At 44.8% G+C, this 18,683-nt stretch overlaps 1 protein-coding gene across 5 annotated transcripts in view; it reads right to left on the bottom strand.

Annotated features, from left to right (window-relative positions):
* LOC146206939 (armadillo repeat-containing protein 8-like) overlaps nt 1-18,683 on the bottom strand; it is a 104,150-nt gene that overhangs the window by 79,795 nt on the left and 5,672 nt on the right. For 3 of the 5 annotated variants that reach the window (XM_084601518.1, XM_084603014.1, XM_084602899.1), the window contains one exon: nt 17,160-17,356. In XM_084601518.1, the coding sequence (XP_084457644.1) occupies nt 17,160-17,356 (197 nt within the window). The remainder of the gene's footprint in view (nt 1-17,159; nt 17,357-18,683) is intronic. The other 2 variants (XM_084602257.1, XM_084603331.1) reach the window with 1 other exon arrangement.

The following is an 18,683-nucleotide window of genomic DNA, read 5'->3' as shown; positions in this document are numbered from 1 at the left end:
AAAACGGAATTTGTCATGTGAAATATGCCAGTAAGGTAATGTAGAAGGGGCATGCTGGATTTCATTACCGTAGGCAAAGAAGGAATGCTTCGATGGGCTCTCAGAATTGCGCGTCCACAAACGTGGACACGGCGCCTTAGTGCCGAAAATATTGTTACGAGACACCGTTCTGTGCGCACGAGAAAAACGAGGACAAGGAACAAGAAAATGAGGCACGCGCGCTCGCTCGAGTAAGAAACCATTGACGTGGCTCTATGAAAACTGAGAAAGAATTAAAGAAGGAAGGAAGGGGAAGTTCTGATGAGAAGGTTTCAGAAAATGGCGACATTGTTCTTGTGCGCTGGCATGACACCGATATTGTGAACATGGCTTCAACCGCCGTGGGCTTAGGCGAAGCAGGCACTGTACGAAGGTGGAGCGAGTCTTCTAAATCACACATCGACAATGAATGCCCTCAAGTCATCCTCGAGTACAACAAGTACATGGGAGGCGTCGACAAGATGGATTTTTTGATGTCCCTCTACCCACTGCGCACAAGAACAAGGAAGTGGCCGGTGCGAGTAATATCGCATTTTGTTTCATTTGCTCTTTGCAACAGTTGGTTGGAGTACATCCGAGATTCAAACAATATGCAACTGTCGAAAAAAAAGCACATTAGATTTGCTCGCATTTCAGAGTGATGTGGCTTAGTCGCCTGCAACAAAGCACCCCCAAAGAAGCGAGGCCGACCGAGCAACGAAGGTCCACAGGAGATCAAAAAGAAGCCTCACAATGCAGAGCCATTGCCAACAAGCACAACGCGCTATGATGGCACCAACCACTGGCCCCAGGTTATGAGCATACCAAACGCACAACGATGCAGACGCCAGGGCTGCACTTCGAAGAGCCACGTTCGCTGCCGCAAATGCGGAATTTTTCTTTGCCTGTCGTCACAGAATGACTGTTTTTATCTATTTCATAAGCCTTGAACAAGTGGCTACTCTTCTGTACTTTAGGTATTTTCAGAGTAAAACATTTATTCATTCCTCATACTTAGTAGAGAATACAAGAAAATGTTGTAGTGTTTGCACTCATGTAGGAGCTTTGAGGCGCCATGTCCACAAGCGTGGACGCAAATAAAATGGGCTCAAATATGAAAATTTTGGCGTAACTTCTTGCACTTGACTTCTGTCTGGTGTACTGATCATGAATAACACAAGGAAAAATTTTTCCTTTCAGAAAATTTAATTCGTGCCTGAAGGGGATAAGAAGGCATGAAAGGACATGCATGTCCCACTTGGAGACAATAATGTTGTAAGCTAATTATTCAGTAAAAACAGCATTAAATATACAGTCAAACCCGGATACAGTGGACACGCTAAACGAAACCCGCGTAAACGAAAACACCTCTTAAATGGAACAATTTCAAAAAAAGTAATTGGTTTCATACACAATCTGTGCAGAGTCGCGCTCGACAATCGAAACCCCATTTTGCTTGAAACCTGGATAAACGAAACCGAAACTGTGCATGAGTCGTCTTTGTTGATGTCGATATCCAGAATCCAATCCAATCCAGTACCTTGCACGCCTTGTTTTTTGTTGTGTGGGCGCCATTTTGCTCTGTTCCGTGACTGTGTTTCGTGACTTCTTTCCGGCGTGTAGTATGGAAGAAGTTGCTAGAAAGCGTCCCCATAATGCGTTGTCTTTAAAAGCCAAAATGAAAACTCTTGATGATGTGAAGTGTGCCAAGGAGTCGAAAACTGCTATCGCGAAAAGGCATGGCATCCCAAAGTGCACGCTTTCAAGGATTGTGAAGGATCGTGACAAGATTGAAAAAGCATACAACAGCGGCGCTTTCGCCCCCGATAGGAAAAGGATGCGTCTGGCCGAGCATGAGGACCTCGAGAAGGCACTTTTCCTGTGGTTTAAGCGTGCTCGAAGTTCCAATCTTCAATGCCACAGGGCGAAATCACGACCGCTTTCCGCATTGAAAGTGGTACCCCAATTGCTTTTCAGAATGCTATTGGCATGTCAATCCTTTTAAACCTGGTTTCATTTCACTTTTTCATTGACTGTTGTAAAGCATGAAGGTGCAGAATATGTTCAGAAGGATGGCATATGCACTGGTTCCTGCATCGCCCCAGCACTCAGTGACGTCTTCTTAGCCTATTGTGACCAACGTATTGTTGTGCGGATGAACAGTGACAAATGAAACGCATATTTAGATGTGTTGACAACTACCTCATGGTAATGAACCAAGAAAAGTTTGACAATAGGAAAGATATGGTAGGAAATGTGCTTGATGTGTTGCAGTAGCCAGGGTTTAACCTTCACAACTGAAATGCCAAGTGACGTTAGGTTGCAGTTCCTCGATATATGCATAAAATTTGAAAGGGCGCGTGTTTGCTGGTTGTATCAGCTGAGGACAAAAAAAGAAATTCTCAGCTACCAATCGGCATATTCTAAGCTAAGGCATCAACATGAATGCCATCCGCACTGCTCTAAATAAGTCTTGCTAGCACTGCATCCCTGAAAGCATGGCATTGCAAAAACTTCGCCCAGAGAAATGGTTGAAAGGCTACTGAGAGAAGTGAGAACTGGGCGACGACAAAACCGCGAAGATCCCCATCGACGAACTCGACTTGTGGCTATGCCGTATGTGCCCAACGTGTCACACTATTTAAGGGGGGACACGGGTCTTTTGGACCAAAAAATCGCGAAAAAAATCACTTTTTAGAAAATGTGATTTGCGAAATCAGTAGCTCTTTATCTACCTATCTGCTAAGTTTTTCATCTCTAGGGTCGGTATTTTAGTCACAATGCCAATTTATATAATCGAGGTCGCCCAAATTTGGGCCGAAAACGACCCCCGAAACAACCATTTTCCACGAAGCGTAGCTCCCATTCTGTGCGCGGCACCGTAGCCATCTTGGTCTCATTCGAAAGAGCCGCCTTTCGTCTTCAAATTGCCGCCTCTGCTGTTTACATTTGCTGATTGGTCGCATAAAAAATAGCAAAAAAGAAAACGTGGCATTTGCAATCCCATTGGCTTTCGGGGTGTACGTGACGATAAGGTGTCACCGCATTGGTGGAGCTGGCTGACGGCGTCTGCTCAGCGCGCCCGAGCCGCGGGGAGACGGCGGAGACGTGACGCCGGCCGCGCTTGGTTCCGAACCGCGAGGTGCGTTCACGGCAAGAATTCGTGAAAAAAGTGAAAAAAAAAAAAAAAAAAAAAAATAGTTGATTAATCATCTCAAGTGACGCCCTGCCCCGGCTGTACGCGCTCAGGCCGACGAAAGTCGTGCGCCGAACGATCGTGTGTACGAACCTGAGGTAGGCCTAGCACGTTCCCCAGCACGGGAGACTGCTACTGCCAGCGGTCGCACCCGCCGCGACGGTGATATCGCAGGCCGCAGATGAGCAGAAAGATAAGCTCAAAACAGAAAAAGCTTGGACTCGCGCCAACTCCAGCAACGAAGCGGTAGACGGATTGTTTTCGTGACGATGGCGGCAGCGCGGCGGACAGTCCGCTTGGCGAGGCGGAGTTCACGATCGTCAGATAACAGTTTGACGAGATTGGCGAAGCGTAAAACATACGGCGGCGACATTGGCATTTAAAAAAGTGACCGGGGATAAGAAATCGGCGTCAAACTTATCCTCCAATGCGTAAACTGCGGGACATGTCGTCTTCGTAGAGCTCGCCGCGCGTGTGCGCCGATCGGACCTCGTTCATAGTCCTTAGTGAATGCACTTGCTTCCAGTGCAATGCAGAGCACTGGGAAGCAGCAAACAGCTCTAAATTACATTTCTTTTCCGCAATAAACGTTCCTCACCGCGGTCTTGATGCGAGGACGTAGCAAAACGACGTAAAAAAAAAAAAAAAAAAGCTGCCTGCATGTGACTCGCGCAGTCGAAAAAGTGACGACTGAATGTGCTGCAGCTGCAAATTAAAATGAAAGAGGCGACACTCGGACGTTGGAAAGCAAAGAGACTACGCTCCTGGAGGTTTCTGGCCATTTTAAATTGTAAATGTGAGCATTGCACCAGTGAATGTCTGTTAAATATTCCCCTCTTTCTTTTTTGCTCTTTTCTCAAAACATGCATTGTCGACCACTTGCAGTTTTGCGGTCTTAAAATCTCGGCACCTATTACAGATAGAGTAATAATTTCTTTTTCAGCATGAAGCCAAATATGTGAAGCACACAATGTTGCAAGTAGATTGTTTAATTTCTTGTTCAGAATTTTTAAAATGGCTTTTTTTTGTGACCATAATATGCTATATTTTGAACTTTGAACTTTGTTATGCAATAAAACAAGAAATAATTGCTTAATCAAAAAACTGCTTGCAACATTGTGTTCCTCATTCTTTCTAGTGTCCAGCAATGTGTTTGTTCATCTGAAGTTTTTCTTCAGTGGTCATTTTGTAATTGTTCTTGTAAGAATTAGACTAATTGGTGTAATTATCTCATGAAATAATTGGATCACAAAAGAAATGATTGCAGTTTTGGAATCTGCACAAAAAACTACACAAACCCACCAAGTTGCATCAATTTTGATTGGTAAATAAGGAAAATAGTTTTAAGACCAGTGTCCCCCCTTAAGGGGAGACGCGGGTCTTAGAACGTTCAAAAATGGTCAAAAAATCGATTTTGAAAAACACCCATTTTTGTGAAGGTGTAACCTTTCGAGCACCTGCACTCAAATTATTAACACTGAAGTCGGTCAGGAAATGCGATAAAATTGGTTTTCAAAACATCATGGCAGCCTCGAAATGCCCCCCCCCCCCCTTCCCCCCCCCCTGAGAAGAGAAAATTTGTTCGAAATTCCCGCGCATGCCGCGGGTGTTCCAGCCACCCGATCGCCACCATCTCGGGCTTGGTTTGAAGCTGTTTTCTTTGTGCGCAATTTGTGCTATCTCAAAATGGTGTCACTCAAGCGATATGGCTGCGAGCGCCGGTTTTCCGAAGGCCGTTTATGGTCTCTGATTGGCCGTTCCACGTCTTCTATTGGCTGGCGTGACCCGCGCGTCATTTTTTTTTTCTTTGTTTTGCGTTCGCCGCCGTGGCTGCCTCTTCGCGTGCGTCTGCGTTTGCGCTCGCGTTTCTCGACGCACCGTTTTGTGCCAATTGTTTTTTTTCCCTTGCGATCGAGATGCTGGAAAACGGTAGATTGTAACCATGCACGCAACGAGCCTTTGGAAGCCGTAAGAAACAGGCGTGGAAAAAAAGCCAGAAGGCGCCGGTCGCAAGCGTACTGTCGGGACTTGCGTTACGACGACACCACGGGTTCAAATTACAGTGCGAACTGCATCCCAGATCACGATACACTGATGCCGCCGCTGCATACTACTCCACGGTGGAACCGACGCACTGTGTTGAGCGGTCGGCGCAAAGTCCGTTTTGTCGGGAAAGTCGGCTACCCAAGGCGAGTTTCACCGCGGCCTCAGCGCGTAATGCGATGCCAGTACAGAGTTCGCGATTGTGGACATGAAAGTGCTAACAACTTTATTAGCGCGGAACCTGCGGCGAGATCGCGAAGATGCAAGCGGTCAATCGCATGAGCGTCACAACGGAGCTTTTCAGGGCCACCCAACTGTTTGCCACAGGCCCCCTTGGCACGGGACCACTATTTCCCTCAAGAAACCGTTTGCAAGGCTCAAGATATTATCCTTGGAGCTGGACATCCTAGCCCCGCGCTCTCGTTGAAATTTAAACAAAAAAAAAGGTAAACCCATAACTTATATATATTGTAATAGGAGTCCTTGAACAGGGCGCTACGCCGTCAACAGTCAATGGAGCGTTCTGCGATCAGTCGTTGCACTTCTGTAAGCGCACGCCCGAGCGTCGGAGAGAGAGCTTCGTTGTCGTTCTCTTCAGAGCATCAGGCGCTGAACATATCAGAGCCGAATACCTGTTTTACAATATATATATAAAGTTATGGGTTTACCTTTTTATATATATATATATATATATATATATATATATATATATATATATATATATATATATATATATATATATATATATATTACAATTTTGTCATGTACACATCTTCAAAATTTTTAGGAAATGTTTCATTGGATGGAATAAGACACTTTATAAGACACTTTTTGTTTTGTTTTGCAGGGGGACAGATAGGGAACACTGAAATAAAATCTGCACTTGAAGACTCCTCCCAAAATTTTCTGCAGTCAGAGTCAAAACTTCAAATGCGATTTTCTCAACTTCATCTTTTGCCAACATGACTAGCCTTACGGAACTTTTCATTACGTTCTTGTGGTACAATTTTAATAAGTCTTACACCGTTGCATTCAGGAAGAACTGAACTGTGGAGCTATGCTATTTTTATGTTGCTAGGTTGAACATATGAAATTTGGGGGGGAGTAATGTCAGCTAATTATATTTAAAAATTATAGGGAATCGGCATAACTGGACATTTTTATACGGTAACGTACCTCGTGATAATATAAATAGCATAGCTCCACATGGCAGGTCTTTGGCTACAGCTACATTTTAATCAGAGCCAAATAATATTGAGGGAAAGTGTCTTAATCACCCGTAAGAAATGACCTAATTAGGCATCCATTATGTTTCCATAGTATGAGAAATATTTGAGATATAGTAAAACAAATTATATTTTTGAAAACAGCAGGAAGAAATACATATACACACCGTATTTAATTGTGATAACTCTAATAATAAAAAAATTTGTTTTAAGACCAGTGTCTCCCTTTAAAAAAAGTTGGCAAAGAACTGTAGCATCGAACTTGTATTGAAAGCTTGTGCACCTGTGCCCTCTTGTGAACGGTGCGGCAAGGCAGCCAATCGGTGCTAAAAACCACCAAACGACGCAGTTCCTTCCGTGCAACGTTGACGTCATTTACGAAATCCCACTCAATTGTGGCAAGACATATACAGTAACATCTCGGTGATACGAAACCGGTTGATACGAATTTCGAGAGACGATACGAATTCGCGAAATTCCCCGACCAGAGTGCATTGTGTATAATGTGCAAAATTTTGGATGGTCAACCTCTCCCGCACCAATACGGATGATACGAACGCACGAACTGCGACCGCAACCTTGAGCACAATGCACTGCCTGCACATCGTTGACTCCGCGATCGCCAGCCGCGCTGTATGTACGCATCACGAGCAGTTTGCAGTGACGCATGGTCCGCACCTCGCCGATGTCAATATTTTCTGCTGCGCTCACGTCGCGAAAAGCTTTCAGCAGTGGGTGGCCCACAAACTGCAAACGTCACAACCGCTGTAGCTGGCGGCAGTAGACGCAACGGGTGCGCATAGACCGGATATCGCTGGCTCTACGATTGCGATCCGCAAGCAGTTTGCGGCGCCGCGCGGCCCGCATGTCGCCATCTCCAGTCATGCTGTATGCGCAGCGAGAAGTGTGCAGAGGCAGGCCGACCGCACATCGCCGGCGTCGCGATCGTTTTCCACGCCACGAAAGGTTTTCAGCGCCACACGACCGTGAGTATAGTAGTCGGCGGCGCACGCGGCGATCGCGCACGGGCCGCACATCGTAGACTTCGCGACCGCTAGTCGCGCTGTACACATCGCGAGCAGTCTACAGCGCCGCGCAAGTCCGCGGAGGCACGCAGCTCGCGCGTCGGCTACGTCACGATCACCTGTCGAGCTGTAACAGCGCAACCGTAATAAACCTTCTCGGACGTAAACAGATATGCGCGACTGCCTTTCCTATGCTTCTACATACTTATTTTCGTTCGTTTTGATGATACGAATGTTCGGATGATACGAAGTTTTCCGCGACCCCGTGAGATTCATATCACCGAGGTTCTACTGTATTGGACAATCAGGTCGATGCTTAAATGAAAGGCTCAGAGAGCATAGCTTGGCAGCGGGATCCATATCAGCTGGGGGGAATCTCGCTGATCACTGTAGATGGTGCCTTATCAAAAGAAACCCTTGTGACCCTAATCCTGTACACCGATCTCTCAGAGTACTGGCAACAAAGAAAACGCAAGCAGAACAACAGATTTTCGACGCCTAGACAAAGAAGGACCAAACTAGGGAGCCTACATGTTGCGCCCAGCTTAGGGTGGTGCCAGCCTTTGAAGGGGTACTTGCCGCCGCCCACTAAAGACCAGTTGACCTAGCATTTGAGTTGCCAGTTGAGCTAGCAGGGCCATTTTGGTCCCCAAATGAACCAGCGCGGTCGGGCTATGTCTGGGCGCTCTGTATGCAGGGGAGGGTTGGCGCTCGTACATTGCGGCGGCGTGACTTTTTCTTTATTGCTTACTGCGATAAATTTTAGTTGCGCACTGCGGTGAATATTAAAAGATAGCTTATACAGCTCGTTTGAACCAAAAGCCATCGGCGCAATAGTTGCAGCGGTATTCCGACACGCGGTGCGTCTGCAACGCGTCAGAAGTGATCGGTGGCAGCGTAAAAAAATCGTATCATCATAATTTGTGGTTCTAGTGATTGATGAGTGATTGGTGGTCATAGGTGACGAGGAAGAAATTGAAATTATTTGGTGAATTAAATGAAAAATTTTTTTTTGAAAAGCTAGAAAAGGGGGTTTCAAAGGCGTTAAAATGCTCACAATATAAAGCCAATGCTTGGTGACGCTGATTGATTCTCTGATGAGAGAATTTGATTTATGAGAGAATTTGAAAAAGTACTTGGTCAATAATCAATTAAAATAATTGAAAAAACGAATGGGAAAAAAGGGGTTCAAGGGTACCAAATTCCTCGGAATGTAAAGGCAATGCTAGTAGATGCTGATTAAGAAAATTTAAAGCATACAATTGATCAATTAATTAATAGAAATAACTAAAATGAAGAATTGCACGAAAATGACGTTGAAAGGTGTCAAAATGTTCAGAATGAAAAGTCAATGCTTTGTGAGGCTAATTAAGAAAATTGAGTAATTGATTAATTAATTGAAATTGTAAAAATGAAAATTGGTAATGGGGTTTCAAAGGTGTCAAAACGCTCAGGATGAAAAGCGGATGCTTGATGATGCTTATTAATAAACTTATATTAATCAATTTATTGAAATAACTGCAAAAATGAAAACTTGGACAAAGGGGAAGTTCCGTCATACTGAATCGTGACTCGCAGCCATAATGCAAGATAGCATGACTAAGCATTTCACAAAGTAGCATACTGCAAGATTTGTAGTCTGCAAAACCATTAGATGTAATCCTGACTGGTAGTCATAATCAATATTCATGACTCTTAGTCACATGCACATATCATGTCTCAGCACTTGACAAAGTAGCATACTGTAAGGAGAAACTTGCTTGTATTGCAGTTATTCTACCAGCATCTCGGTACGGGTCAGCGAGCTTCAATAAGGGTTAATTTTTGGCAATCCGTTATTCCTGGGCTTATTATTTTAAGACAGCAATATATTTGAGCACACTTTCTTGACGCTAGCACAAGGGATCCACGAACAGCTTGCGGAAGACGTGGCCGGCGTAGGATGTGGAGGCAGTGCTGCGTTCGGACGATGCTTGAGCGTGCTGTTGCCGCGCGAGCAGCAAGGCACTCCAGAAATTGCGTTATAAATGACTATTGCAAATGCAGCTTCGTTCTACCGATCATATGCATTTTGCTTGCTATACCTAATTGGTAATTGTTGACGTAGCCGAGAACGGCGGCAAGCTGTGAAATAACAGTGAGCCGCGAATCGCATTTTAAGTTCGGTATCTCAGTTAAGCGTGACAGTGAAGCCAGCCGTGCAACAGCTGTATTAACCTAATTAGGTGCGGGAACGACGACAGAACCGCCGCGGACTTCAGTTCTGCTGATTTAATTGGAATCCCAAATGGCTGCAATCGCTGCCAAGATTTGATTATCGTCATCCGCATGCAAATCACAGCTGATTTTAAAGGCAAAAATTTTTTTCCTTTTTATGACAGAGGCCCACAGAGCCAAAAATTTCTTATCCCCTGGGAGAAATTACGCACCATGCCGCCTGGACCACCAATGTTCGCACAACAGAAAGCCGGTCTGATAGCCGCCAGTTGCTTCACACACTCACAAGAATGTTTGTTTTCTAATGACACGAGAAAACAATTTTCGAACATTGAACGACGTTTATTTTACAATTGAGCAAAAGCGGCTCACTAGTCTAAGTGCATCGAACCGCGTGGAGTGCCACTCCGCAACAGCTGCATATCTGCTGGTTGACGTCACGGGATCTTTGAACACGCGGAACCTTCAGCACAGAATGATAGAACTGGAGAAAACAGATGGCATCAGCAGCAGATTGCACTCACTTGTAGATCCCTAAAGCGCGGGACGGAGCGAAGCAAGAGTGTAAAACGCCCGGCCGGCCTAGCATCCCGAAATTGACGTCACATCCGCCTGTTCCCCAGTTTCAACGCCCCGCCCCCGCCAGCGACGAGGGCGTGACTGCGGCGAGTTTTTAACAAGCGATTCCTGCTTTTCTTATCGTCAGAATTGGAAAAATATTAACAAAATTTAACAAATGATTAACAAAACCCCTTTTTATCAACTACCGAATTTCATGCAATTTTAAAACCGTTTCAGCTTCCCTTTAAGCATGACTCATGACTTGTATATTTGTTAACCACAATTAGTTGAGGTTATCGACAAATATCGGCAATGAATGCTGCAATCACACTCGATATAAGCTATCCCGCGATGACTTAAGGTAGCCTATAGTTCAAACGTTAATCACAATTAATTAATGGCTATTAACTAAGACCCGCAATTAGTGTACTGGAATTGTACTCGACATAAGACATCCCATGATATACAACTTGATGGTGTAGACTAAAGTTCAATTGTTAATCACAATTAACTAATCAACAGCTATTAGCAAAGACCAACAGTTTGTGCATTGCAATCGTCCTGTGATATATGACTTGACGTTGTAGCATAAAGTTCAAGTGTTAATCACATTTAATTAATTAATGGCTATTAACAAAGAACATAAATTAGTGTATTGCAATCATACCAGATATAAGGTCTCTAATGATATGACTTGATGCTACAGCCTGAAGTTCAGTTTTTAACTGCAGTTAATTAAATACAGTAAAAGCTCGTTAATTCGGACTTCTAGGGACCGTAAGATATGTCCGAATTAACCGAATGTCCGAATTATCGAGAGAACAAAAAAAAAAAAAACATGCACGATTTTATCTCAACATACCTTTATTACTTAAAGTAATCACAGATGCTTGTCTGCTTTCCCGCAGAAACCCGCGCGGATACTATGTTCCTCAGTCCTTCCAGGTGCTCAGCAGCGCGCATGCCATCTGCAGTGCCCCAACAAAATTCCTCTAACACAACGAGGGCCTCTGCTGCTTCCTTCACAGTGCGAGGGGGCCGAGGCTGCTCTTCTCGTAGCCCCTCTTCCTCCTCCGAATCTTTGCCGTGCAGTACGTCCCGGACAATTTCTTCCTCAGTCAGAGAGCCGGCTGTAGCAACGCCGTCATCAATGCTGATGTAATCGGCGAGTGTCACCGCATCCGGCAGCACACCTCCGAAATCCGGGCAGTCATCTGCATTGTCATCTGGCGACACTTCTGCCACTGTGTCATTGCAGGGCTCAGGCAAAACGAAGCCACTGTGTCACGCATCACGCGAGTTGACCACCCACCGAAGCAAGGCTTCTTCCAACTCCGGATGAGCTGCTGTTCGCAGACGCTTTCTTGACGCTTGGAACTTCTCGCTTTCAAACGCCTGAAGAATCTGTTCTTCATTTTCATATGCGCTTAAAGTACTCCTTTTAACGTCATATTTTTTCATTGCTTCTTGTCGGGAGAGCCCATTCTTAAGGACCCGCAAAATTTCCACTTTGGTAGCCAAGTCCTTGGCCTCGTAGCTCTTCGGCCGTTTCGCCGGTGTTGCCATCGGGGGCGAGTGCGGTGATACCAGCGCACAACAGAGAAGCAATGAGCCGCACTAAAGCGAGCAGTCTTCAATACAACAGCGTAGCGCACCAACAGCAGCAAAACGACAAAATGGCACCGCCAGTAACGTCAACTCGTGAAAAAACAAGAAAAAGCGCCCATTCAGCCACAAGTCGAGCCAAGTTGATTAATTGATGTCCATGGCGATGCTGCTTTTTCGGTATCGCTATTGCGCCGCGTTCGTCTTATTTTTGTTTTCGAGCCTCGGTAGCTGCCCGAAGTTGTCCGAATTATCCGTTGTGCGGTCAAATCCGTCCGAATTAACGAGAGTTTCGTCCCATAGACTCCTATACATAATTCTGGGGACCAGGCGTGAAGGTCGAATTATCCGATTTTCCAAATTAACGGGAGTCGAATTAACGAGCGTTTACTGTAACAGCAATTAATTAAGACTTGCCCATAGTCAAGAGCAATTATACTCGACGTAAGCTATCCAACGATATATGACTTGATGCTATAGCCTGCAGTTCAATTTTTAATTGATCAACAAATTAACTTTTCTTAATTAGTACCTACAATAACATTAGTGAAATCATACTCTATATAAACTTTCCATTGATATAAGAATCCTGGTATTGTAGCTAAAATATAACAGCTATACAGCTACTGCGGACACTACACATCTGTACACGATGCTCGCCAGCCGAGTAATGCTACGCATTAAAACAATGCGACGACGAACGATACGTCTGACTAGGAAATGTAATTTTGATTTAATTACAAAGTTGCATAGGTTGGCGGACTCACTCATTAGTCGATTCACTCGGGCTCACTCAGGCTCACACTCATACAATGATCTGAGTCGTGAGTGAGTCCGGACTCACACTCCGATTATGATCTGAGTCGTGAGTGAGCCCGGACTCACACTCAGATCGTGATCTGAGTCGTGAGTCCAGACTCACATTTAGATCATGATCTGATACCCTAGTCACACGGTCATTTTCAAAGGCGATTGAGTCGATAGCCTTCGAGATTTTCAATCGCGATCGGACTCGAAGGAATTGTGCCGCTGCTACACGGCAAAACTCGAAGTCTATTGAAATAGTTATGGTGTTTGGCGCCAAACGTTTGTGGCGCCAGTATCATTGCTTTCGGTTTTGCTTAAAGAACTAAAACCTATCTATAAATGCAAAATAAGATGTAACTGTTACCTTTTTTTAGTAACTGCAGGTGTTTAGTTGTTATTCAAAGACAAATGTGTGTGTGTGTGTTTTTTTTAACTCGCTGGCGTTTATACGGCTGTGCTTTTTATTGCGTTTGCATTTCTACATGTTACAGGGGTAGAGAGTGCATAAATTATTTGCTTTAAAAAGAGCGATGTTTTTTTTTTCAAATTATTACGGATATTAATATTTTACCGCGCAAATTAAAGATATAAAATAACGCTTGTTCATGTTTTTGTATTGTAAACGCGCTGTGCACGGTGTGTGTGACGCTCCTTGGGTCAGCGCTAGCAACCTTGCGCACGTTCGAGGGCCTTCGAGATCTCGATAGAGTTCTGGGCTGCTCCGCTGACTCGATAGACTATCGACTCAATGGTCATTTGAAACGCCCGTGTAGCAGCTTTCGAAGGCCTTCGAGTCGATAGGCAGTCGCTTCGAGGGCCTTCGAAATGCCCGTGTGACAGTGGTATGAGTCATGAGTCCGGACTCATATTCAGATTATGATCTGAGTAGCGCTGAATCCGACCTAGATAGTTCCTATGAAATCAAATGAATTCTCGCTCAGAGGTTAAAAAAGAATGATCTGAAGTGATCGAGTGAGTAATGGGCACAAGTCGCTAATTAGATCCTAGCGGACTTGAATTGCCTGTGTATTACTAATAATGAATAAGCTTCTTGGTGAGCTGATGATGTAGAGCAGGGGTTCTCAAACTGGGTTCCGCGGGCTGTTTTCTTGTGTTCCGCGAGAATCCTCAGAGCTCAGGGCAAGCACTGCTCTCAAAGAAAAATTTAATGGTGAAGGCTTGGTGAAATTTTGGATGGGGACTGCTCCGCTGTTTCCATGCCTCTTTGAAAGGGCAGTGGACATTTTGCTTCCCTTTGCAACTACATATGCATGTGAACAGGCATTTTCAGCCCTCGCCTATCTGAAGAACAAGCACAGGAGCAGTCTTGACCCGGCAGCTGATATGAGACTGGCTCTGATGGGGAGGGGGGGGGCAGAGGTTCCCTGGAACTATTTGAAGGCTTTTGGGGTTCCTCCAAGCAAAAAAGTTCGAGAACCCCTGATGTAGAGCAATTCTGTTGTTTTTTGTTACGCGAATATTTTGACTATGGCGATTAATGCAGGTTAATCGAACACTTGTTCTCGTTGGCTTGTATTGCGGTGGCTCCATAGTTCTTCCTTTGCGTCACAAACGATTTCACGGGTTAGCTGCTTCTTGGTCCAAAGTAATGTGAACGAGCCAGGCTAGCCGTGCATAGCTAATAATATCAGGCTAATGAAGTTCGAAGAAACCATTGTGTAACTACATTTTGTAACGTTTCTTATTGCGAAAGAAGTCATAGGCTCACACCACAGACCAAGAATCTTGTCCGATATTTCTTTTTGTGAGCCATTGCTCTAATTGGGTAGGCTGTTTGAGGAGGTCAGAAATGCATGGCTACTTTGATCTCGACTGATTTGGGCAAAATTCTGCCCAATTTAATATGACTATGGTAAACAAGAAAGTGACCTCCAAATTTGACCGGGCCCACCCTCAAAATTGGTCCACTCACCCCAGTAGATTGACCTCGGCAGATTTCGGACCAGAATGAACGTACAACATAATTCGATTATGGCGAACACCGATGGTGACCTCCAAATTTTGGTTCGGATTACGCACGGTTTACAAACCCTCGAATGTTGATTCTGGCCAATTTGCATCAAAAGCGATCAGTTCCTAATTGCATTGACCATCCTCGACCCTATAAAGTTGGACATGACCATTTCCAGAATCTGGCCCAGGCCACCTTCGAAGTTTCACCTTTACAATTGGTATCCAACCATTATTGACTGTGCCCGACAAGACTGCAGCCACCAAATCGGCCATAGCCATTTCCAAAATTTGGCCCGTGCTATATATAGCTAAAAAGACCGTGCTTTCATACTATAACCACCTTAAAAGAGATAATCCCTACCATACTTTTTTTCTTTTCCTGTAACCTTTCAACTTGTTCATTACTGAAGGAAACAGTCTAAACGTTACACATTTTTTTTTTTTCGATTTATTTCTCGCGTTATTCCCTGTACGCCTACCTATACAAGCTTTAGACCGTCACTCGTTGCTTGTCGAGAGTGGAAATGAGCGAGTCGAAATGAGTGAGCTCAAATGGGTCGCGAGTCAGAAATGAGTGAGTCGAGATGAGTGAGTTCAGATGAATCGTAAATTGAAATGAGTGAGTCCGTGATGAGTCTGAGTTCAGATGAGCCGTGAGTCAAAGTGAGTGAGTGCAGATGAGCCGCGAGTCAAAGTGAGTGAGTGCAGATGAGCCGCGAGTCAAAACTGAGTTGAGATGAGCGAGTTCAAATGAGTCGTGAGTTGAAATGAGTAAGTGAGTCCAGATTAGTTATGAGTCTGAGTGAGTCTGAGTGAGTCGTCATCATGCGTGAGTTTGAGTTCATGAGTGTGAGTGAGTCCGGGCCTCATGAGTCTGATTCAGAGTGAGCCTGCAGATGGACCAAATTTTTCTGAGTGAGCCTGAGTGAGCACACGTGATTTTGCAGACCTATGCAAAGCTGTGATCTTCCCCAAAAAATACATAAGGTTCCTAACCACCTAATGTGGCCAAATTCACCTTTCACCTCAGCCTGGTGTTAGCAAGTCGCCACAGCACAATGCGCAGTGAGCGAGCTCAGCGGAAAAAAGAAGAGTCGTCTAGCCCCCCTGGCGGAGAAGAAGGAGCAACCCTGGGGATGAAGACGACCGACGGCCGAAGAAAGATGGACTCCAGACAGTACGGACCCGTGTAGCATTTTCTTTTAGTTTAATCGTTAATAAACAGTTTGAAAAAGCAGCAAAAAAGACATCCTAAATTTATTTTGCACACCATTAATCAGTCAAAATCGCCTACACTAGTTCTACATATACAAAGCGTACCACTGGGGACCAACATGGCGGCCCACCAAGCTTGACGGCCGTTTTTAACCAAAATAGGCAACTCTGGCATGAGATGTCACCACCCTAGCTGCGCAGCATGTAGGCTCCTTAGACCAAACTGTGTCAGCACTCCCCCCCCCCCCCCCCCCCCTCCCCCCCCGGGTATCTATCTAAAAAAAAAAAAAAATTACAAGGGTTCAACGCGGAAGCATTAGCTGCAGGTGACCGAGCATTCTTCTTCTTCTCTTTTTCTTCTTCCTCAGCCCACATATAAAGCCCCGCTTTAACCAACCCATATGAACGTGTCTTAGTGGCCTATAGGGGTAATGTGAATGCTAGGGTCCTAGCAGGCTGATGCTGACATAACCGTCCCATGTGAAACGAGAGACCCAAGTTGGCAGCTCCTGCCAGCCCATGTGTTACGTGGGATGTGACGTCACAGCGTCACGTGGGTACAACGTAACTGCGGCCAGGTCATGCGAAGGCTTGAAAGTGTGAGTAGTATTGCTTTCGCAATAAAAGAGTTATCATACCTAAAGCGTGGCACCCCGCCTCTGCGCATGTCTGATGGCCAGCACTTTGAGAGCTTATATATATGATACGTTTTTTCAATAAACAGCAGTTGAAGACTGTCCTGTTCATGTGCGTTTTTTCTGTCCCTTGTGTCTCAAGAAATGCTAGCAAATATGATTTCTCAACTTAGCTGCTAGATGGTGCCACGTACAAAAAACTACAGATATAACAGGACTATGTGACAAGGCTCATTTTGAGACTTTTTCACAGTCTCTTAGTAGGCCTGAAAACAAAGTATGGGGGACACTTAAATTCTACCTGATGCGAAGTAGGCCACTAGCCCCGCTTTATCCAAGCCGTATGAATGTGCCTGGGTGGTCTAGAGGTTGTATAATCATAATTGTTTTTACTCTGTCTTGTACTGCGCATTATATTTAACTAAGTGTTCGTATTGTACTTGGCTATTTTGCCCCCCTTACTCAATGCCCTTCTGGGCCCTGTCAGGTATTTTGAATAAATAAATGAATACAAGGCTGATTCTGATATCATTCTAACGCCATCATGTTAAAAAGTAAAAGCCAGCTGAAGCAGGGACTCTGTTGTGTGCACTTGAGATTATACCAAATAGAGACACCAGAAATATACAAAAACAACCACCTTGCAGACGGCCATGAGGATGGTGGCAATGCACTCCTGGCTGGTGGCGTGTGCCTGGGTGGCCATGAGCAGCAGGTGGCGCACTGCCCAGGGCTCCTCGTACATGCAGTCCACGGGTGCCAGCTCTGAGCGGAAGAGTGTACGCAGGCAGCAAAGGCAGGCCTCCACATAGCGCTGCTCCTGGTGCACCAGCCCTGGCACAAATAATGGCCCCTTGAACACTCGAAGGTTTTACAGGAGGCCCTCACATCATAATAACAGGGCACACACACAAGAAAGAGGACAACAACTAGAGCGTGTCTGTGTTGCTGTCTGACAACCAACTAGGTTCTCATTTTTATACCAAAAAAGCCATATATTGCCTTAAAATGCACTAGTAATGCACGCATTGAATATTTCATGCCTTGCCCAGTACCACAAGTACGCAATTACGCTTGCTGCTACTGATCTCAACAGCATGTTGCTGAAGCAGTATGTTAAGAAATCTTTTGGCAACATTGATGGTACTGGAATCATGAAAGAACACTAACATTATCTTAATTCACAAGAGACTTCAGAAATTAGACCAATCAGCTTGCTACCTGTTACATACATGATATTCACTAAGGTAACCACTAATAGAATGAGGACCATCGTAGAATTCAATCAACCAAAGGATCCCACCGGTTTTCGGAAAGGATACTCTACTATTAATCATAGTCATACTATTAACCAGGTGACAGAAAAATGCGTGGAATATAACCAACCCATACACATAGCAACCATTGATTACGAAGTCAAAACCTCCGCAGTCAAGGGGGCATTGCGAAATAAGGGCGTAGATGAGCCTTATGTGAAAGTACTAGGAGGTATAGTGGCGGCACAGCAACCATACTTCTGCACAAAGAAAGTAATAAAATTCCCATAAGGAAAAGTGTTAGGCAAGGAGACAAAATTTCCCCAGTGCTATTCACACCTTACTTAGAGGAAGTATTCAGAGACTTGGAATGGAAGCGGTTAGAGATAAGGGTTGATAAAGAATACCTCAGTAATCTCCAATTCGCTGATGACACTGCATTGCTAAGTAACTCAGGGGACCAACTGCAACAAACGATTAATGGCTTAGACAGCAGAAGCAGAAAGGTAGGCCTAAAGATTAATATGCAGAAGATTAAGGCAATGTTGAACAGCCTGAGAAAGAAACATTAGTTTACAATAGGTAGTGAAACAACGAAAGTGGTAGGCGAATATATCTACTTAGGACAGGTAGTAACCGCAGATCCGGACAATGAAAGGGAAATAACTAGGAGAATAAGATTGGGATGGAGTGAATTTTGCAAGTACTTGCAGATGATGACTAGCAGCTTACCGGTATCGCTCAAGAGGCAAGTATATAACAGTTTTACCTTATCTGTACTCACCTATGGGGCTGTAAAGTGGAGGCTAATGAAAAGGGTTCTATGTAAGCTGAGGACAACGCAGAGAGCTATGGAACGGAAAATTGTAGGTGCAACGTTGAGATAGGAAGTGAGCAGAGTGGGT

The sequence above is a fragment of the Amblyomma maculatum genome, chromosome 1, assembly GCF_055883805.1.
Source record: "Amblyomma maculatum isolate TAMU_Amacu chromosome 1, ASM5588380v1, whole genome shotgun sequence".
In the NCBI taxonomy this organism is placed as follows: Eukaryota; Metazoa; Arthropoda; class Arachnida; order Ixodida; family Ixodidae; genus Amblyomma; species Amblyomma maculatum.
The sequence above is the reverse complement of the archived record's forward strand: the minus strand, read 5'-3'. Positions and strand labels throughout refer to the sequence as shown.